This window comes from Bombus fervidus, chromosome 2 (genome assembly GCF_041682495.2).
Source record: "Bombus fervidus isolate BK054 chromosome 2, iyBomFerv1, whole genome shotgun sequence".
NCBI lineage: Eukaryota > Metazoa > Arthropoda > Insecta > Hymenoptera > Apidae > Bombus > Bombus fervidus.
The window spans coordinates 3,798,642-3,823,165 of record NC_091518.1 but is presented as its reverse complement, the minus strand read 5'-3'; the positions used below and the strand labels follow the sequence as shown (position 1 = coordinate 3,823,165).

Below are 24,524 nucleotides of genomic sequence, written 5' to 3'. Positions count from 1 at the left end.
TCAAATCGATCGATCTTCGGATTAATCAATTACTGTGCTTTCCGACACGACGAAGTCAAACAATTTTTGTCGACGCAATAATTACTGTAGGCTAGTGTAAATAAATATATATATATATTATATAACTGTGGATTCCAGTTATATCAAAAACTAATCACCCCTATTATCCCAAAAGAAATAAGGGGATCGCCCTGCTCGTGGTGTCGATTCGTGCAATCGTAACGGGAATTTACGTCTCCCGTTGACGCGCTACATCAAACGATCGCGTCTCCCCGCGACTGGACGAAAATACACAGAAGAAGGTCGCTCTGTCCGTGAAACAAAGAAAGTCGTGCTATCCGTAAAACAAAAATAGTCCCTATGCCACGTGAACTCTAGGGAGTTTATACCTACCCTCCTCGTGTTGACAATTGCATCGTTAAATATCTTGCCTACAAGGAACTAGTTTACTCAAGTGGAAGAAATTCCCTCCAGATCTACGATTACCGTTATCCACTTCGTATATGGAATTTGAAATCCTTCTCAGAATTTTGAAAGGTCCTTCCCGAATTTCCTCCAACTTGTTTCTGTTTAATTTGTTTCCATTATGAGTGAAGACCATATCGCCAATTTTAAGTTCGTGTTCTCTTCTTTTTTTATCGTATTTGTGTTTGTTAGTTTCGAAATTTCTTATTGAGTTTTTGAATTCTTCTAAGTTTATCTTATTCTCAATTATTCCCTTAGGGACGATTTCAATTATTCTTCCATACAGTAAATGATTTGGAGCAAATCCTGTGACACTGTGTCTGGTGTTATTGTACTCTTCCACGCTTTCTTCTGCCATTTTTGTCCAGTTTCTCTTTTTTTTGTCTGAATTGATTTTACATTGGATCCTGTTTACTAATGTTTGATTTACCCTTTCGTTCAATCCGTTCGAGGATGGACAGTCTGTCGAGGTGAAAATTAATTTAATGTTCTTTTTTTTTGCGTACTCTTGAACTTCTTTGGATGTCATTACTGGATATCGGTCTGCAAAGATAATTTTTATGGAATCGATTTCTCCCGTCGAGTCTATAAGTTTTGTGATATCGTCTGAGCGTTGTGTTCTCGACGTGGACATAAAAACGACCCTTGAAAAATGGTCAATAAGAATGTGCATATATTTCTTTGGTGAGTTGTTATTAGAAAAACCTCCGACCGTATCGAATGACATTATTTCAAAAGGTTTCTTAGCTGGTCCTAGTTTCGACATAAATCCGATCGGTCTTCTCGTTCTGCTTTTATTCTTGATGCAAATTTCGCATTGTTCGCAGAATTTGTCGACTATTCGGTCCATATTTTTGAAATAGTAAAAGGGTCGGATTTTCTTCAATATATGGTTCCTTCCAACGTGACCAAAGAAATCATGAACCGTCTTTGTGATATGTTCACCAAAATTTCGCGAGACGAATATACGTTAACGTCCTTTAATATTATTGAAAAAAATTTCCGATTTTTTTGCGAGGTTTTTCGTATTTTCAATATTTTTTTTTTGTTTTCTTTCTGATCTTGAATTATGTCTTGTTTTTTAATAATATTCGCCACTTTTAGAATAACTTCTTCATTCTCAAAACTTTCTAAGACGGGGTTCCTGGATAGTGCGTCTGCCTCTATGTTGTCTTTTCCTGGAGAGTATAAATGATCTCGAAGTCATACTGCGATTAGTAGTGCATTAGGTTTCCTAAAGTTTCATCGGTCCTTGCTTTGATTCTCATTGATTCTAATGGTTTATGATCTGAAAGGACAGTGAAATATCTACCGATTAACCAATGTTACCAGTGCTGAATCGCCTCTTTAATAGTAAGACGTTCAAGGTAGATTGCTTTCTTCTTTGCCTCTGTTGGTTTCAATTTTCTTGAAAAATACGCAACCGGGTGTAACATCCCGTTGTCTCGAGGTTGTTTTAAGGCAGCTCCTAAACCGTCTCCACTAGCATTTGTATGAATAAATACTTCTTTATTATGGTCATATATTGGAAGGATCGGGCTTGAACAGAGGTATTCCTTAATTGTTTTAAATGACATTAAATCATTCACATTCTTCATTCCAAATAAATTCCGTATTTTTCCTCAATAAATAGTGGAGTGGTTCCAAGAGTTTGCACGCGTCTTCTATGAATTTATAATGAAAATTAATTTTTCCCAGTAGTTGTCTCACGTTTCTTTTTTTTTTTTTTCTTGCACGTTCAAATTCGCGTATCGCTTTGAGGTTATCTCTTCCTGGCCTCACGCCGTCTTTTTCGATAATGTGGCCAAGATATTTTTTGAATTTTCCGCGAACTTACATTCGGCCAGTTTTAATCGGAAACCTTCTTTTCTTATAACCTTCATCAACTGCTCTACATGTTTGATACGTTGATCGAACGTTTCAGAGAAGACTAGGATGTCGTCAATATAGTTAATACAAAATTATGCTAGTCTATTCCTTCTAAGAGTATTTGCAAGCACTCGTTGAAAAATAGCAGGGGAGATTTTCAGTCCAAACGGTAAACATTTCCATTGCCAGTGTTCATTTTATGTTATGAAGGCTGTCTTTTCTCGGTCCTCTTTTTTTATTAGAATTGACCAAAACGCTGAATTAATGTCAAACGTTGAGAGGAGATGGCAATTTCCCGCTTTGACTATGATATCTTCTATTCTTGAACGGTTGTGATACCGGAACTACAATTTTGTTTATCTTCCGGAAATCGATACACAGTCTGTATTTTCGTCCAGTCGCGGGGAGACGCGATCGTTTGATGTAGCGCGTCAACGAGAGTCGTAAATTCCCGTTACGATTGCACGAATCGACACCACGAGCAGGGCATCCCCTTATTTCTTTTGGGATAATAGGGGTGATTAGTTTTTAATATAACTGGAATCCACAGTTATATAATATATATATATTTATTTACACTAGCCTACAATAATTATTGCGTCGACAAAAATTGTTTGACTTCGTCGTGTCGGAAAGCACAGTAATTGATTAATCCGAAGATCGATCGATTTGATGGATAGAACGCCGAGAACTTGACTTTGATATGTATCGATGTTCGATGAATTCGCGATTTTATCCGTTAGCGTTTAAGACGTGTGCGGTAGGATTTCTGAAGAAAGACTAACTGCTCTAGGATAAATTCCTTGTCCTCTCGGGGAGACGACCCCCTCCGCGCTCGGATCACGCCACCGCCTAGCACCGATGATCACGTATGCCGACTTCTTTGTGTAATTAAAGAACGGATCGAATCGACGTTTCTGGAACTCGCGGCCGGGCGGCAACCGTGCGCTCGTTGATACATCGTATATCCCGTCGGGGAGATGAGACGATTCGTGTATGACGCTAGAGGACCGCGAGAGAGACGGTTAGAAACACGATCCATATCAAGCTTCGCGACGTAACATTCTGTTTTACGGACAAACATTTTGAGAGACGCTCATTTCCCAAACGGACGGACAGAGAGCAACATCAGAGATAGACAAGATGACAGAATAATTATTTAAAATATTGAAGATTGACGGAGAAAGATCGGTAGCTCAGGACGTTGAAAATCGATTCTCGATTTTCAGACTTCAGAATCGATCACCTGAATTATCCCGAGATTTACGATCTTACATATATATGACATATGCAGACGATATTGTGCTGATGGCTGATAGAGAAGAGGAACTAAAGGAAATGTTAAAGAGATTCGAAAAATTTTTAAAGGAAACCGAATTGGAACTGAGCACGGAAAAGGCCAAAATAGTAGTTTTCGAAAAAAGAAAAAACAAGGGGAGACAATGAAAATGGAGAACGGGGAGAAAAATTAGAAGAAGTGGAAGAGATAAGATACCTAAGGTACATACTACAGAAAAACGGCAGTAATGAGAAAAACATACAAGACAGGAAAAAGAGAGCAACAATAGCAATGAAGAAAACACGGAGCATGGATTCTCGATTTTCAGACTTCAGAATCGATCGCCTGAATTATCCCGAGATTTACGATCTTACAAATCGATTTTCGTTACGTCATGCCGTTAAAAGTGAAGCTCCGTATTGTCTTGAACGAGAACGCAAGAGGGGAGAAAATGGAATGTATAGAATCCATAAGAAAACCAGGAGATGAAGTGTGTTATGTTTTTCCCCCGGAATATGAAGCAAGAAATTATCATTAGCAATTATTCAGTTTATCGATAGTGGGGAAGGCCGTAAACAGCTTAATCAAGGTAGGCCATTACAGAAACATTACACTCACGATGAATGACGAGACGCAGCGTCATACATCGATACAGACTTAAACTTTGTATTTCGAGATATTTACCTAGAAGAATCAGAAATCATCCCTACAAGGAAAACAAAGACCGAAACCGAGAAGCCCAGTCTTCACGTGGAAAGATTTTTAGAGATTCTCCAGAAACGGGACAAGCATGAAAGAGAAGGTACGGACTTCGCTATAAAACGATTTGATGGAACACAGAAAGCTGCAGATTGGATATTAGAGTACGAAACGGAATGTGAAAAATACGAAATCCAAAGTGATGAGAAAAAAATCAAGTTTGAAGAAATATTTGGAGAAAACAGCATCGGAATGGTACCAGTCAAATCTGCTGAAGGATGAAGAATACAACTGGGAAGACTGGAAGGCGGCATTTCTAAAACCTTTTAGCAATAAAGGTTGGTCTGCAGTACGATACGCCTATAATTTCAGATACATTTCAGGTTCGTTCATTGAGTATGCTATAAAAAATGAACGGTTAATATTGGAAGTAAGGAGGAAGACTCTCGAAGAGATAAAGATAAATTTCATTGTTATTGGATTACCCATTTACATTCAAGACAAAATCGATAAAGAAACAATCGACAATCGACTTAATCGGATTTTTGGGGCAATATGAAGATCAGATAAAAAGGAAAAAAATACAAGAAAGAAATGTAAGATTTGACAGAAAATCAGATCCACTACCCAAGAAACAACCGTGCGTGATTTGTGAAGCACTGAATTTCCCAGGCCGATTTCACCCAATAGAATTATGCAGAAACAGAAACGGAAATGCTCGGAGGATTATAATTCACTAGAATTATTTACATCAGAAAACAAAAAGGCAATAACACCAGATGAGAATGAAAAAAACTAAAACGCCCGGAGAAGTACGAATCGCTGATAAAGCTTCGAGTTAGAATCAATGATCGGAAAGAGGTTGAAGGCATCTACGACACTGGAGCCAATGCAAGCTTCATTAATCAAAAGATCATTGACCAAATAAAAGCAGACATAACAAAAGACAAGAGTATGTTCAAAACTATCAGCGGTAAGGACTTCACGAGTAGCCGGGCGAAACTCAGAATGAAAATTAATAAAATAGAAAAAGAGATAGATGTTTATATAATACGCAATAATAACTTCACATATGACCTTATCCTAGGGCTGGACGCCATAAGGAAGTTCAAATTGAAACAAGACGAGAACTTGAGAGTCGTCCAAAAAGTAGGTGACAAAGAGGAAATAATATTTAATAGAAAAGAAGAAAGAAGGAATAAGCAGAGAAGAAAGATAAACGTTACCGAATACATGGAGACGGGCAAGCCTATGGACTATCTTGGAAACCTAAACAACCTACAAAAAAAAGAGCTATGTCAACTTATAGAGAAATATAAAGACGTATTCGCCAAACACAAATTTGATGTGGGAACTAGGAAATCACAAGAGGCTTCCATTAAGCTAATCGAAAACAGGTACATATCAAACAAATCATACAGATGTAGTATTCCAGAACAGAAAGAAATAGAATTCCAGATTACGAAATTACCAGAACACGATCTCATAGAGGAATCAAGTTCACCATTTGCAGCACACTAGCTTTTAAAAAAGAGTCGAATCGGAGAGATAGACTGTGTTACGTCGCGAAACTTGATATGGATCGTGTTTCTAACCGTCCCTCTCGCGGTCCTCTAGCGTCATATACAAATCGTCTCACCTCCCCGACGGGATATACGATGTATCGACAAGCGCACGGTTGCCGCCCGGCCGCGAGTTCCAGAAACGTCGATTCGATCCGTTCTTTAATTACACAAAGAAGTCGGCATACGTGATCATCGGTGCTAGGCGGTGGCGTGATCCGAGCGCGGAGGGGGTCGTCTCCCCGAGAGGACAAGGAATTTATCCTAGAGCAGTTAGTCTTTCTTCAGAAATCCTACCGCACACGTCTTAAACGCTAACGGATAAAATCGCGAATTCATCGAACATCGATACATATCAAAGTCAAGTTCTCGGCGTTCTATCCATCAAATCGATCGATCTTCGGATTAATCAATTACTGTGCTTTCCGACACGACGAAGTCAAACAATTTCTGTCGACGCAATAATTATTTTAGGCTAGTGTAAATAAATATATATATATTATATAACTGTGGATTCCAGTTATATTAAAAACTAATCACCCCTATTATCCCAAAAGAAATAAGGGGATCGCCCTGCTCGTGGTGTCGATTCGTGCAATCGTAACGGGAATTTACGACTCTCGTTGACGCGCTACATCAAACGATCGCGTCTCCCCGCGACTGGACGAAAATACACAGAAGAAGGTCGCTCTGTCCGTGAAACAAAGAAAATCGTCCTATCCGTGAGACAAAAAGAGTCCCTATGCCACGTGAACTCTAGGGAGTCTACAGATATATTATAATATACATTATAATATTATATGTTATAATAAAAATTATAATACAATTACTACACAAATATATATAGTATATATTTTTAATAATAATAATAATAATATATATAATATATATCTTTGTATAGTAATCGTTAAGATTTCATTAACCCTGTGACAATAAATTACGCTATATCTATAAAAATCGTCCGGAAAATTAAAAATACAAGACGAACGGATGGTACAAAATATAATCGTGTTATTAAGAATCGAATCTCGTACATTCGTATTGCATAAAGTAGCGCATCCATCGTAAGAATCACTAAAAAGAAAAAACATTGCTGCAAAATATAGGATAAAACAAGAGAAATGCAAATGAAAGCTGAAAAACGGGATTTAATAAGTGAATTAATTGCAATTATTTCAAATTATACATTTAAAGCGGTAGAGAGAAAATGGGAGAAACTGATTACGATGATTCATTACTTGTAGTTGCGGATAAATGTCTCGAAGCAACAAGAAGAATAAACGGCAAACGTCACTGATTATGCGTTCAAGGTTTGTTGTATTGTAATTATTGGAAAGCTGATACTTTTAACCTTTTCCCCTCTTTCTTTCTTTCTTTCGTTTTTAACGATTTGTATTATACATCAGTGTTAAGTCAAATATCAGTTCTTGTCCCAATTTCCAATTTTATATAAACAATACAAAACTTGTAATAAAATTTTGAAAATTTAAATAATAAACAATAAATAATTTCACGTTTATAATAATCTCCTCTTTCGAATTTTTTATGAGATATAAAAATAAAACAATATTCGGGAAGTAACACGAATAGCATCAGAATTCATGAATTATTTCTAGACAACTTCCGTTAATGTTGTTTTGGCCATACGAATTGACGTTGTAGTGACGCAGCGAAATGTTACTTTTATTCAGCAAACTGAACCTCATCAACTATTCATAGCTCAACTCTTTTAACCTATTCAAGGCATTTCATTTATCATTTTTCTTCTAATCGATTCACATCATTTAACTTTATCGTATTCATATTGTGGTTACGAAAAGAAATTCCAAAAATTTACTGAACATGTTTTTTTCTTTTCGTTTCGTATTTACTATTTCTTCTTTCATCTAGATTTAGTAATTTTATGAAGTTTGAAAAAATTGCAATATTTTATAGTATTATGCTAAACTATTTTTTTCTCAAATTGTAAAACTTCTTTTCGTACATACATTTTACAGCTTACTTTATCGTTTGTTTAATAATAATATTAATATATTTACATATATAATAAGTTTGTTTAATAATGCTGCATTCGCGTAATTTTTACACATTATTTCATTACTTTATTTTTAACAGATTAATATGTATGCCTTAACATTTCGCCTTTTCGATTTCATTATGAACGAACCATTTCTTATTGCGAGTAAGTAAAAAGCAACGAAGAATGAAAGATAATCCTGAGCGAAGAAGTCGTGAAACACGAAACACGAAAAACGTGCGATAAGTAAATTAAAAATTTACAGATAACAAACGTTACCACGTCTCGAATATTCTACATTACTCTCAGTTTGTTTAACTGGACACGTATTTTAAGCGATGAATATTATCAATGGGATTGAGGAAGATATATAAATTGCAATATTCTAAAATTATTGAAACATTATTCTAGAAATTATTTAGAATTATATATTTTAAAATTAAGATATTGTAACTTCAAATAATCTAATGTAAAGTGGCAATGATCAAATCATTTAACATTATATAAGCTAGCAACAAAAGAGAGTTAAAAGAAGAAGTTATATTAAATGATCATATGATTAATATAAAAACCAATAAACTTTTAGGAGTTCTTTGTTGTATATAAAATTATATAAATAAATAGAAAATATATATATCATATTATATAATAGAAGTTTAATTTATTGAAACTGATTATATACAATATATATATACTATTACATATATATTATATATGTATATACTGATTATATATATATATGATTATACACTCACTCACTCACTCACTCACTCACTCACTCACTCACTCACTCTCTCTCTCTCTCTCTCCCCCTGTGTGTGTGTGCGTGTGTGTGTGTGTGTGTATGTAGTGGCACCTGCAATTTTTTGCGAATATCTCGAAAACTAAACGAGACCGACAATTACACGTATAGAAAAAAATTGTTCAAATCTTGATTTCTATAACATATTCAAAAATCATTGAAATCGAGGAGAACGGAACGATTCTACAAATTCACTGAAATATTAATAGACTGTAAAATTTGACGCAAATTGTACATATTTTTTATGTTACATACGTCTTCCATATTTTATATATAAATGGATATGTTACATATCTTTATATGATTTGAATTCTGCTTGCAGCAACGTATGATTCATAAATTATGATTCATAAATTATGATTCATGATATTTTTATATAATGATTGCCGTACAATTAGTTTATATCAAATATAACCATCCAGGACAATTTGAATTAGTAATATGCATCACAAGAAATGTACACGAGAGCAAAAATTAAATAAATATGAATTTTATAGCAATTTTCACACGAGGAACAAATAGTAGAAAATTTTAGTATTCGGAAAAAGAGGTCTTAGTTGCGATACGATATTAAAAATTTCAGAATTCTGGTAGATACATCTATAGGTGGAGCAAAAAAGATATCGGAGTATTAAAAACAATGTAAGAAAATGAACAAAAGAAATGAATAATAAATAATAAGTAATAAATTAACGAATAGTGTTGAATATACTGTTAAAGAGATTTGTCAAGGATGTATCAATTATTGATAACCCTGTAATTGATAGAAGACTTCACGGTCATGAATCCTAGGGAAAACAGATTATCACAGAAGCATAATGATCTTGAACTACAAGTTCTCTGATTCATATGTACATATAAAAGCACCCGAAGCCGAGGTCATTTATCTATAACTTCGTATCACACTTGTCTTGCTCGTATCGTATCCTGAATGAATTCAGCTGAAACAAATTACTTTTCCATCTTTCAACGTACCCTCTTTTACGATTACAATCCTCTCCTAACAAAGATAGTATTCTATCATTCGAAATAATAAAAAATTATTTGTTTTATTAAACAATTATTTGAAAGGAAATAAATTCAAATATTTTCATTGTTCTGTCTATAAAAGGCCAAGGTTGGACATTCACTGCGTACTCCGCATGACCATAACTACTCGGTGTTGAATATTTATTGTATACTATGTGTGACTATAATTATCCAATGGTGAATGTTCAAGGAATCCTATCGGAACTATAGTTATTCAATGCTGAGCGTTTAACGAATATTATACGTGACAATAATCTCCCAGTGTTTAGCGTTATGAGCATACTATGCATGGCTATAAATATCTAACATAGAATATTGTCTGTGCCTGACAATGTATAAACATCCCGCGTTAAGCGTTTAACGAATACTATATGCTTGGTTATAGTCACTGAACGACAACTGTGCTCTCAAACACTTCATCGCTAAATGTCCATTGTTCTCTATGGATGACTATAACTACTTCAGTTTTTCAATATTGAGCGTTCGCTATAAATTACGCGCGACAACAACTATAGTTGTTCAACACTTGACGATGAGTGTTGACTATACCGACTATAATTAGCTATAGCTAACTATACGTGACTATAACTATGTACTGATATTGAACTGTCTTGCCATTGAATGTATAATATTCGCTGTACCAGACTATAGACGCCCAATAGTAAACGTCCGCTATATATGTTACTACGTGTGACTATAATCATTAAATTGTGCTGACTATGAATCATTTAATCACCGAGCGTTTGTTATGCTTTATACCTCTGTTGAAACATTTATAATTCTAAAAAGTTAACTTATATTTAAAAACAATATTGACATTTTCCAACATTTTTCAATGATCTACTTACACAAAACTCTTTTCTTTATATATGAATAAAATTAACAAACATTTAACCCAGGTCTATATGTTATAATACTTTAATGCTATGCGATAGTAAAGATTAAGCATAATAGGAACTTCGAAATCGCTACATCACTGAACTATATGTAGAATCATCATTGAAGCCTTAAATCGAGGTCATTCCGGTGAACGGCCGCTTTAATGCGCACATTCGATTGATGCAATTGTTTTAAGAAGTAGAGACGATTGAAAATTACAAGGATTTCGATATTCCGTGAAAAGGATGGAAAGTATCTATCTCATCCGTGAAGAGATACTTGCGCAAAATAACATTCTTGTCGAGGTTTTGCAATCAACTTAGTAACTGTCCTTTAAAAATTATGTGTACTTTAAAAATTCTATTGCGTGTACTATCGTAATAAACGTAAATTTCTTATATAGTTTCTAATGTTACAATATTGAATTTCTCTCATCAAACTATTAAACATTGATTGGACAAGTTGAGAAACTTTCTACAAAAGAGGATTTATAAATCAATAATAAATGTACTTACATACATACACAGTACTATACATAAATATAAGATGGATTTTTCACTTTATATTCTAAAAATGATATTTAAAAGAATTTTAATTAATATCAAGTAGAAAAAGACAGTACGACAAATAAACAGTGTTATAAATTTATATAACGTTAGTTAAAATTCTTTACAATACAGCTTTTGAGATGTAAGGTGAAAAATATATCTAATCTGAAATTTTTAAATACCATTATAGGTGCCAAGTGTATTTTTTAATCAAATAGTAAAATTATTGTGGAATTTTTATTTAGTTTTCAAATATAAAAATAACAAAGTTCTTCAAAAGCTATTATGATTGTCCATTACAACATGTAAATAATAAAAAACTAGAACTAAAATTACAATCTTTACTATAAAAAAAAAAAAATACAACTTACAATCCGCTTACATTTTGTTTTATAAACTTTTTTCATAGAAAGCTTCTCATTTTCTATTTGTTTGAACTTTGACTAGAAATGAATAAAGTTAAAAAGAGGAATCGCTTTCACTCTGTTTCCGGAGAAGAAAGCAAATCCTATTTCACATCATATTTTTAGAAAGTTTTACAACGCTGCACGGTTGTTCTCGGTAACATGTTTGAGATGTCGACGACGTTCTTCGTTGTCCCCTGTATGCCCCGTGTTTTCCCTTTAACGAGTACAATTAATATCATGGTTGTATTCGACGTATGGTGAATTGGTAATGATAAATAGAATGATACGTCGCGTACCACTGTAACGAGTAATGTCATATCAATTAATTGACAGAGAAAATATATTATATTATGTAAGTACTAGAATTTAACAGGATTGTTCTTTTTATTAATATCTTTTTTTTTTCTTGGTATACAGATTAGTATCTATAATTTGGTTAAAAGAACATTAAGAATGTAATTATAAAGGAGGAAGATATCAACCTATTAGTATTCAATTTTTCTTAATATATGTAGATAAACAAGATATCTGTATATATGCTAGTAAATTAGAGAAAACATCATTCTCTAGGACTTTTTAATATTTACGTAATATCTTTCTTTTTCCAATGTGGTTTAATTTTTATATTTTTGTGAAATTTTTAAGATATTCGAATGTAATTACAATTCCTTTCCATTTGAAGTGGATTGTAATCATATCTATATGAAAATAATTGAACATGCCCTAATGAATGTTAGTTATCAGTTCTTAATCTTAGAGTTAAGAAGTTGCTTATCAAGCATACGATTTAGGTTAAGGTCACTGTATATCAAGAAGAAGATGAATGATGCCTTATGATCAACGAACTCACTTCTAGCAAAATTAACTGATAGGTTTCTTATATTCTAACCGAATAGTATTACAGTGAAATCATACAATTAGAAATAATATTGATATCCCATATCTTCTATAACATTCTATTTTTTCTCCTGAGTTAACGAGTCAAACATCAAACAGTAAAACCGCCAGTCGAAAGAATCCTCACAACTACGCTAGCACTTTGAACAAATAGAATTTTTGACTTTTGTTTATTTACCAATTATAGTCACAAGTTATAATCCTTGCAGAGCTTTACATCACTTACGCATTTCTTCACTGAATTGGAAATCGTGAAAGCAACAGGCCATATAAAATATTTACTTCACATGTTATCGATCCTGCAATAGATAGTCCATGTTCAATTATTCTAATGTAATTCAGTTGGAATAAGCTATTTTAATTCACCTACTATATGCGATTTCGTCAACGTCGAATAATCGAACGCGATTTCGTTAATATTCCTTAGTCTGCGCAATGTTATGTGACACACGCTATTACGCTTTTCTTCTCCCGTTTTCCATTTACATATAGAAGCGAGACCGATACGAAGTTACGCAAACATTTTTAAACATTGTGCGATGGCGATATTTTTCTTAATTCATAGGAAAGTTCATGGAATCTTTTTATCGAATACGAGTAATATAATATAGTCTTGCAAAACTTTCAGATCATGTTACATATTGAACATACTTTATATAAGATTATAGACTGGTATTTTAAAAATTATTTAAAAAAATGTTTATTATTTTGATTTTTAATCTACGACAGTGAATACAACACAGCGAATCAACAGTTTGTAATGCCACGTATTCTATATAAATCCACTCAATATACATGTTAATACAATATACATGTTACAAAAATATTCGTATACCTAAAAAGATACTTTTTATGGAAATAAATTCCTGCAAAATTTCACTGTAAAATTAACACAAATTATGTTAAGATGCCTGAGAGCTTTTGGTTATTACTTTATATATTAGAAAATAAATATACATATTATAGTTTCACATTGGAACTTAAATTACAATTCTAATAATATCTTTTTCACAAAAAAAAAAACCTTGAGCCATTTATCTATTATTATATTCTACGAATCTCACAGTGCAAAGTAATAATCTTGAGTTGATAGTGTTTTTATGTTATAATTATCAAACAGATTCGCCTATTTTGATAGTCTGTTTCACATGTGTTTCACATAGTTGTAACGTTAACAACTGTGTCAACGTATAAAAACACATGTGCTACAATTATAGACATACTTCTATGTCGATTTAACAAACAAAAGTATGTATTATACTCATATTTGTTTTTCCCTATTTTGTTCTATGAATTTTTATTATTTTAATATTATTCGTCTCCTTTGTTGTTCGCGTTTCAAATGTTCAGTTTAGTTTAATCTTCGTTTCATTTTAGTTTCGCAATTGTTAATGCCATATGATTGTTTAAAATAATTGAAAATAAGTATCACTCGTTGCAAACCAAGTTTTATTTACATACTTGCTAATTTTAGGAACGAAATATTCACGTCCTTTAGATTCCAGAAATAAAAGAATAGGAAAATCAAAAAAGGATTAAGAAAACATACATATAAGCCTCACAGAAGCCACTAGATTAACTCTATAAATTGAAAAGTAGAAAAAAGTGATGGTGTTGCACATACTATTTGTTAAATTTACCTTGGAATTTACTATTAATATTTTTTTTATTTGGTAATAAATAAACTCACGGAAGTAATTTGTTTTTCCAAAATTAAACATTAATCTTGTACTTAATTATAAAATCAAACTAAGAGATTAATAACAAAGAAAGAGGCTCATATAACAATCTCCTAGCTTTATTTTTTTCAAAAATAGCATAACTTTATTTTAATTTGCATCGTACCGCATTGCATCAAATTTCACGTGAATTTTTATTTCGTTCGCGACTGGTATTTTTCGTGCGTTATGCATTGTTTGTAAATTGTCAGAAGCATATTTGAAATTCATGTACATATAACCGTATACATCGATCTCACACAGCCCAGCCTTCGGGTATAGGTTCGTCTACGTTTTCCTATCCTTCCAGTGTCGTCACACATTGGATCACGGCCTGGTATTACAACTCCAACCTCATCATAATCGACTTCAAATACATACGATACGCGCTATAAAAAGAGTAGATATGGCAACAGTGCCATGTCTATCACCACCATGTAAACATAACCTAGGTAATATGATACCTTCACAAGTATCTTACGATTTTATGAAATGTTTGTGGTAATATATATTGTCAAGATAACTAATATTAAAGAGTGAAATAGGATACAGTAAAACTATTACTATATGCTATTAACTATTACTATAAGATAAATAATATTAAATAGTGAAACAGGATACAGTAAAACTATTACTATATGCAATGTAATAGAATACAGATCCCTAACCTATGACAATTCCAAATCATTTGAATGTTATAGAAGGGGTCCTGATTCAAAAAAGGTTAGAAAATACTATACTAGAATATGTTACAAAAGCTGCTAAACACCCACTTTAAGTCAATATGTCAATAACAAAACATATCTTCCTGTTATCATTAAATATTACGTTATACGTATGAGCGATTAAAAAATAATTCTGTTGGTAAATAACAAAGATAATCTGGGTACATATTTCTCATGGAAATTTGATGATTTAACGACACAACGAATATACATAATATACGCATAATATAACATTCGATCTTTTCCTATCACTCGTATATTTCGAAATTTTAAGATTATCTTAAATTTTTTAAAGTCACATCTTTAACACATAACGAACGTTGCGAATTACATCACAAAAATTATTCTATACATTAAAATGGTTATTGAGCAATTTTTAAAGCAATTTTATTAATTAATACAATTACATACACATTATCAGTTCATTTTAAATGGTGTCCTTAAATGAATGGTATATTCGAGGAGGAAGTTATTCACGTTTAAATAGTAACTTTTAGAAGTGTAATTAAAATTCATTTAGACACATAAATCTCTAAATTTACAAGATTAAAAGATATTAAATAAAATACCTATAGTTTTCAACAGCTCGAACGTAATTTATATGTATATTCACTAAGATATCGTAGATTTGTAACTAAAATTATTTAAAACGATATTAAGCGAAAATTAAATCGGTTACGAACTTCACTGTTTCGCATAATTCCGTATCTTCTTTAATTGATTAGTAAATCAGTACGCAATCGAGTTTCTTCTAAGTTTGATCTTCTAAGACTCCGATCTCATTAACACGTTACGTACCAGACCGATCTTTGGTTATTTTCCGTCTAGACGTGGAGCATATATATTACGCGTTATTACGAATAATAGTTTTGCTTATGCCTCACATTTTTTAATAGTGCAAACAACATAATTATCAAGAAAAAAGTATATTGTTTAGGATGTATTAGACATAAAAGCAATAAACACCGGAAGGACAATGAAGCATTTTTTATAGGAGTTATGAGATTCAGTAGGTAACTTAGAATTAACAAGCAGAAAGATTATAATAAACAACCGATCATTACATAGTTTAAAATATAATTTCATAATAAAGATGTTTGGAAGCTAAAAATATGAAAAATTTATATCTGAAATTGCAAAATATTTTGTCTCAATATGAATCTATTTATAATCTACATTGCATTTTATTATTACTGGAAAGATGATTAGGATACCTTAGATTCGTAGAATTTGCGGAACTTTCGATTAATTCATGAAATGGTAATGAGCTCTCTTTATAAAGATTTATGTTTTCATGTATATAATTCACGATGGACACACGTTTGACCGTTTGACATAAAATTTCATAAGTGACGAAAAATTTCATGAAGATTAGACATATATACGATATGCGCATGCGCGTCTCATGCACCATAGTACAAGGAAAGTTTTACGATTTTTCTGATTTCTTTATTTCAATCGCACAAAAATAATATGGTCATGGTTTCAATAATAAAAATTAAAATTGCATGAGACAAATATGAAACGTTTCGAATTTCACATTTGGGGAAAAGAAAAATTGTATTACCCATTCTTAAAAATTTATATGTTAGGTAACTTAAATTTCGTAAGAATAGTTTCACGGCATTTTGTAACATCATTTTCACAGTGTATACTATTATAGTATATAAAATAGTTACAAACAGTATTTCTGCACCACTGCAATTATTATATTTATGTACTATCTAATTAGATCCAACTATAATAAATCTTTGTATCATTTAGTAATACTTACAAACATTTAATATTTTAGAAATTAAATGTAGAACAAAACAGAAAAACGCTTCTTTGGAAAATAAGAATATGTATACTTTATAGCCACTGTATACGTATGTGCGTTTTCCGTATTACTTTCTTTAAAATTATTTCATGTCCATTTCAGAGGGAACTATAGTGATATTTCAAATTTATTTCTATTTCTGAAAGCTCAGCTTAATTATTTTAAGTTAATTGTTTCCAACATTTTTCGTTAATTATAAATTGTATCAGATAGTTATATCGTAATTGTATCAGACAATGATACATAATATGTGTATATATACACACTGTCATTGTTCATAAAACCAGCAATAACTATGGTAACAAAGAACAATAACAAAAATAAAAAGCAAAGCGAATGGAGACACGACAAGAAAAATACCCATGTCAAATGCAAGGAAGGCTTTAAGTATACAGTATATGATGTATACTCTATGTATACTACTACATGTATACTATATATAATGTAAATATATATTCCATACATGATTATTACGATGATTAACTCAGGCTACGTCTAAGATTAATATTGAATTCAATAAGAATTGAACTTGGATAAAGATTTTTATTGCATTAGTAAGTAAAGTAAATAAAGATATCTTATGAAGAAAAATATCGATTATTAAAAATTTCATATGTTGGTATATGTTGGTACCACCAATAATGCCAACAATGCAAACTAAATGCAAAAACCATAATTCAAATCGAGTAAGATATATTTGTCACAAAATTTGAATTTAAAATTGTATTTCATAACTTAATTCTCTTGATCCTAATTTATAATTATTTTATGAAAAAATATTTTGTCATTAATAATATTTTTAATGTCGTTAGAATAATACTGTTGTTAAATGCAATCATATAATGTACAAAGAAAAGTTCGTTAGTATGGTTTTTGAATAGTTCAGTTTTGTCTCAACGACTCAATAAAATCGATACTAACAGGTCTAGACCTGAAAACCGTGACTTTGCCACGGTTAATCACGTAATTGGTGAAACGCGGTCGTAGAAATTGCCAAGGTGCACTCGTAACTGTATTTTTAGTATATATAGTTTACCTATCAGTGTTTACACATACAAATAAGAGCCTTTGTACTAGGTTTCTACAAGAATATACGTACAATATATATATATATACTGTCGGAAACAAAAATAACTAAACAAGTAATGGAAGTAAGTATATATGTGTATACTTAGATATCAATGAAATTTAATCTAACTAATACTAGCATTACATCTTTAAGTTTTATGCATACCATTATATTACATAGATTATTTAGTAAATAATTGAAATTAACCTTTACATTTTGTATAAATAAGCGGTAACGAAACTTAATCGATTACTATTTCCTACGTCCACTTATTTTTGCATCATACTATATGTCAATCACTATTCAAAATTTTCGATTGCGAAGATTAATGGAATATATATATATGTATATACTCGACACCATTCATGTATATATATTCATATTTTATTGAATATCGTCTCATAAACACGCTTCTAGACAATAACCACTGTAAGTGTGAGCTCATTTACTTCAAAAATTACCAACGTTGCGTTGATCGATCAAGCCTATAAATAAAACCACCTATTTCTATGAATATACAACTCGAAGTATGAGTGTACATATACTACACAATCTAACCTAATTTCGATTACTATTGAATTTTTACAGAAATGTTTCAAGCTCTATGTATATCAAGAATTTTAGATCTATCAACTATATTATATGCTTAGGAATGTAGGAAATATAGAGATATAATATAACGTTATAGGAAGCCATATTAGACGCTCAATTCGATTAACTGAAGTAAATTGTTTTTAATTTTTATTCGGGATTATTAAAAATTTACAATAATACATACATAATTGTATATATTACTTGTTACAGTACGTATATATGTGTATACTTGTCACAAGGAGTGACAGTCAACATTTATTATAAGAGCTTTATTCAAATTCATTGCTTTGTCAAGCATTTGATTAACTATCATCTCAACAGCAATTGCAAAGTGTATGTGTTATATATTGTTTATTATATAAATTATTTCTTATCAAATTATAGTTTTCCTACTTCCTAAAGTTAGATATTTACGTCTTTAAATCTGTCACACTCTTTATAATAAAATATTTCGTATAAATTCGTATAAAATATTTTTCCTAATTTCTAATATAAATTATACTAATGGATAAAATTCATAAATAATTATATTTTTCTAAGATAAAGAATATTAGACATCTATATTAATTTGTGATAAAAGAATTTCATAATAAATAATAAACACATGCGTGAAAACGAGACCAATCAAATTTGAGTATAATTACGCTACATCTCTATATTCCTAGATAAGCAACATGACATATATACATAAAGTAAAACTGAGAGAAAAGATATTAAAGAGGAAGAGAAAATGTTATTGTAAAAGCTAAGAGAAAACAGGTCCCTAACACTTCGATCCGCTTTTAAAACAGATTCACATGCGCACATCAGTCTATTTTCACATTTTAGATTTTATTAAAGAAATAATGTTAAGTCACAATTTCGTCACAAGCAACGACAACTAAAAATGAATGTTGACACATTTATATTGTTAAGATTGATTATTAATTAATCTTACCGTATTGTAATAGGAATCGTCGAAGCGTAGGATTGAAATATAGAATTGATTTTGAGATGAACTATGTGTAATGTATGTTGAGAACGAATAACACGAGATTTGGTGACAATGAACAAACAAAACAACCAAAACACCCGAACGTTCGCAGAAGACTGACTATGTCGTTGCCGTTATGTTACGACGTGCTCTCTCAATTTATTTCTTTCTCTGTCCCTTCTGCACGCAAGCGTACAGCACCGCACGACTTACGAATCGTCGATTGGCGCATGTTATTTGAATGTCTTATAATTAGACCGCAACTTTTATGTATTTTTATATTTTTATGAACATAATTAAAGAAATGGAATTTAAATAGAAATTTGTTTCATCTACCAAATATTGTAGCAAATACCTTATTTTGGATATTTTACATATTTTTGTATATTATATGCATTTATATTTATGCCCTATCAAATTTCGTATAAATGCATAAAAATCCGCAATGTACCCATAATTCTATACGAACCGTAGTCTTATAACTTTTCTATGAAAAAAAAAATATATATATGTTAATTTTATTTATAACCTTTTTATATCGTATACGATACAATTGTACATGTTAAATATTAACACTAGAAAGACCATTCAAACCATTCTGACAGATGAACAAATTGGCAAAAATTTGTAATTCTTGCTAATAAATATAATTACTCGTAAAATTATATTTTTAACAGTAAAGCAATATACATTAATTAGACTAACGTATATAAACTAAAGAAAAAATTCGTAATTATCCATTATTGTATATTGTAAATAAATATTTACAATTCTTGAAAAATTAACTAAACTGTAAGGGTATGTACATAAATTAAAATTATAAATAAAATAAATAATAATGATAAGTGATGGTTTTTGATGTGAAAGATTATGAATTATTTAAATTCGGTATTAAAGAAAAGTTTAAATTTATTTCCTAATATATCCGTCTACAGCAGCACTATATAATTCAGTAACATAATTTCTCTACCTCTAAGATTGCAGGCAAGACATAGCAGAAATCTGATATACCATAGTATGTTATACTCTAAAGTCATTAATTAGTACTCACTGTAGGATAGATCTCACCACGATTGTAGATTTCACATTATATCTGCGATTTGCTATGGCGAATATATGTAAAAATTATATTTAACTTTAGTGATTCGATTCTTGAAATCGATAAAAATGGATTTGGCATTTTACAGAATATCCTGCCGCATGCTCTGTAATATCGATTAATCAGGGTTTTTATTACGCCCCCTACAATTTATAACATGGCGCGAGTGTAATTAGTCCTTTTGAATGCGCTTTGTTTATTTATACAAAATTTTAATTAGTGCTCGATTAAATAAACTTCTAGCCATTAAATTGATTTATCTGAGCATGAAATACTATTATGTGGACGAGAAATCGTAAGTAGTAGGGACATAAGTATTTGTCCCATGGCAAGTTCAAATAAACGGAATTCTACCGCTATAAGTTAAAATCTAATACCACAGAAATGTAAATTTTGTTTTAGCTTATATAAAATAAAAAATAATAACAACAATGATTAATATAAATTGTTACAAGCGTAAATTTATAATGAAAATTGGAAAATTATTAAATTTGATTGCGTTATAATGGAAAAATCATTTTTTATAACATCGGCAAAGACCGTTGATTATCGGATAACCTTGTCAAGGATATGTCACCTTGTATATAAGGAGCATTAAACTTGGGAGCGAACTGAAATAAAGTTGAACCTTTGTGCAGTGCGGATCGAAAGAAATATATACCGTTAATATAAAACATATAAACCACTAATTGAAAACAATTCTACTGTTAACTCATAATAATATATCATTAATATTTATCTGTATCCACATCTATGCTATTGCTAATTCTCGAAACTGTCGATAAATTCGCAAAGCTACTTGATAAGTTCCCTAAACTATACAATTCGCGTTACATACGTTTTCTCTTAAAGATGGATTATCTATATCGCTGAACATTTTTCAAATAACAAAATCAACAAAATCAACAAAATAAACAAAAATTTGTTTTTGTTATCATTTTCGTTCGGTCACATGATTTTTGACGTTACAACGCAACCTATACTTATGTATATGCATCATTATTTCGAACATGGCCGCGGTAGAGTACGAAACGAAAGACGATACTTCGACCGACTTGTCGGAAACATCGGTATTGTCGGATGAAACGGTGAAAACGATCGAAAAACATAAAACGTCGGGAATACCTTTGCAATCGTCTTGGACATTTTGGTTGGACAAGTAAGAAGACTAAATTATTTACAATTTTGTAAATTTACTGATCCAATGTAGAGTATATAATTGCAGTGCGTATATAATTTCTTTTTGGTTTCATTTTTATGAGACATCAAGAAAATATATCGGAGTAATGTTTACTTTTTTTAATATCGTAAAATTATTATAGATGATGGAAAAACTAGTTAGACATTCAAGAAAACAATGTAACAATGTGAAACAGTATTAGGTGGTATTAGTATCGTTTCATCTTTATTTATAACCTATATCACTATACGTCATTCTATATAGAATTTTTATCATAAAAGTGCATACTAATATGATTTAATATATATTCAACAATAATTGTATCTCATGTTAGTGTTTTATTATATTAATTCAGGAAACAGTTTTTGTTGTTTTGTAGATATTTGGTTAGGAAGATGGAATTGTTTGTATTATATAAAGTACATGTAATGTACAATATGATATGTTTAAATGAATAATTTCCTTGTATATATTCTTTTATTGTATGTATATTTCAAATAATATTTTCTTTGGCCTTTTGTTATATTACAAAAGGAAATGTAATAAAACATAATCCTGAAAAAATTGAATCATTGTTTGCTCATAGTGTATATAGAAAGTTCTAAAGAGTTGGTAAAATTGACAGAGCTATTTCTGGCACAACTGTCGAAGAATATAAAGAAAATTTAACGAAGATTTATACTGTGAACACTGTGCAAAGTTTTTGGGCTGTTTTCAACAATATACCAAATGCTAGTGCTGTACAAGTAAGTATATTTTATAATATGTTGGTTAATATTGATATAAACATGAATAGATTGTTTCTACAATAGGTCAGATATAGTTATCATTTAATGAGAGATGAAAGATATCCATTATGGGAGGAACCAGTTAATCAAAATGGTGGAACATGGAGATTAAAGTGCCATAAATCTGATACTGTAGGTATTCGAATTGTTATTGTTATCTAACAAATGTATATTAATAATAATAATTTCAGGAAAAAATATGGAAAGAAATAGTGCTTGCAGCTATTGGCGAACAATTTACTGATTGCGTTGCAGAAGGTGATGAAGTTTGTGGAGTAACTGTATCTATTAGGGAGAGAGAAGATCTTGTTCAAGTAATGACTTAGACAAAGTAAAAACTAGTTGAACTAAAGTCATATGCTACAACACTATGCTACAAAATTTTCCTCCCTTCTTTCCAGATATGGAATGCAAATGCTACATTAGCATCAAAAGCTACAGTTTTAAACAAAGTTCATTCTCTCTTACCTAATGTAAACTTCTCTGAATTTTATAAACGTAAGCTTGCTAGGATTATATTTTTATACGTCTTTGTCTTTTTATTCTGTTCTGTGATATTTGTATTTTATAGCACATCAATCACATCATGCCTATGGCCGTCGTTGAAGAAGTGTTAGTGTTATTAAAATGTTAATATGTAATAATAAATGTTAATATAGGAATGCAGATGCAGATTCTAATTATATAAGAAAATTTCTATATATTTACTTTAGTATAAAAGTTATACAGATTTTTAATTTGTTGATATTGAATTGTTTATTAACGTTAGTTAAGTATGTACATCATTTATAAGCGTACAAATATCGCTGAAATTGTAACATTAAATTGTCAAATATATTTTTATATTTAGAAATATATTTCTGACTGTTTTATATTTATACAATAATGCAAATTACTTTGTATTATCCAAAAATTTTCCATTGAGTATCTTCTTTCATTTCTCTTGTATAAAATGCCTTTATTTCATTATTTATAATAAATTTCTTTACGATTTATTTAATTCATCTTGAAATATTCATCACTGACATATGAAGATAATTTATAGTAATAAATATTAATTTAATAATAATGACACAGTATAAAAACAACCGCATTTATAGTATTTCAATAAAATAGGTGTAGGTATGCGACCCTTTTCGTATTCCGCTGTACCGGCAAAAAGAAGAGATGGTGACAAGCAACTTCTTTCACATACTTTTAAAAGCAGATATTTGAATCTCTAATTATATGTCTATAAAGACGATTCGTTGCCCGGCTACACGGCGCCAGTTTAACTTTTTACTGCTTTTCAATATTCCTCGTATTGACGTCAGTGAACGAATACCTCGAAAATTAAGAAGTTTATTCGTATACGAAACTCCATTAAACTAGTTTTAAATTGCATTTAAATTATGTCCCACACGAAGATGTTTCACCGTTTACATCACCCATGTATTCCCCAATCTTCAAAAAATATGCAAATCAATTATAGGCTTCTGTATTCTCTGTCAAAAATTTTACTTCGTATTTTTCTAAAATTATGTAATACGGGTCTTTCTCCATTTTTTTACGTAGACTTTCTATCATTTTTAAACTATAAATTTTTGAATTTAACTATTAAACTGGACACTAATATAATTTTTAGATTTTTAAATTTAAAATAATATTCTATATAAAATATTTAAACTTTTAATATAATTTTTAAACTAGTATAGTTTTTAAATTTCTAATTATTTAATTAACAGACTAGTATGTTTTAAATTTTTTAATTTGATTCTTGAACTAACATAGCTTTTAAATTTAATTATTAAACTAATACAATTTTTAAACTAAATATTAAGAGAAATGCGTTACGATACAATATTTGTTTAAACTTTATCAATAACTTTTTATAGTAATTTATTCACAAAAAATGCAACAGCACCAACACGTCCTTGTAAATAGCTTTACGGATACATTCAAGTAAGTAGTATAATGCATGTATGTACATAGCCAAGATTAATAAGGTTGCGTTTATGTTAGGAAAACAAAAATAAAAACCACTGAACTTAGACGTGTGTTATCTGAAACATAAGTCATCATATGCAATTATTTGCAAAATACGAATTCCGCAACAAAAAATTCTCT

At 30.7% G+C, this 24,524-nt stretch overlaps 2 protein-coding genes across 3 annotated transcripts in view; one reads left to right on the top strand and one right to left on the bottom strand.

Moving 5' to 3' along the window:
* LOC139997860 (ATP-binding cassette sub-family G member 1) overlaps window positions 1–19,492 on the bottom strand; it is a 42,941-nt gene extending 23,449 nt beyond the window's left edge. For both annotated transcript variants that reach the window (XM_072021881.1, XM_072021882.1), the window contains exon 1: window positions 19,316–19,492. The gene's annotated coding sequence lies outside the window, so the exon portion shown is untranslated. The remainder of the gene's footprint in view (window positions 1–19,315) is intronic.
* Window positions 19,493–21,366: 1,874 nt separating this feature from the next.
* On the top strand, window positions 21,367–23,275 carry LOC139993633 (eukaryotic translation initiation factor 4E type 3). The gene is made up of 6 exons (XM_072015545.1): window positions 21,367–21,609; window positions 22,256–22,376; window positions 22,443–22,550; window positions 22,610–22,732; window positions 22,820–22,916; window positions 22,990–23,275. The coding sequence occupies exons 1-6, from the start codon at window positions 21,461–21,463 to the stop codon at window positions 23,022–23,024; spliced, it is 633 nt and encodes a 210-aa protein (XP_071871646.1). The 5' UTR covers window positions 21,367–21,460; the 3' UTR covers window positions 23,025–23,275.
* The last annotated feature ends 1,249 nt before the right edge of the window (window positions 23,276–24,524 follow it).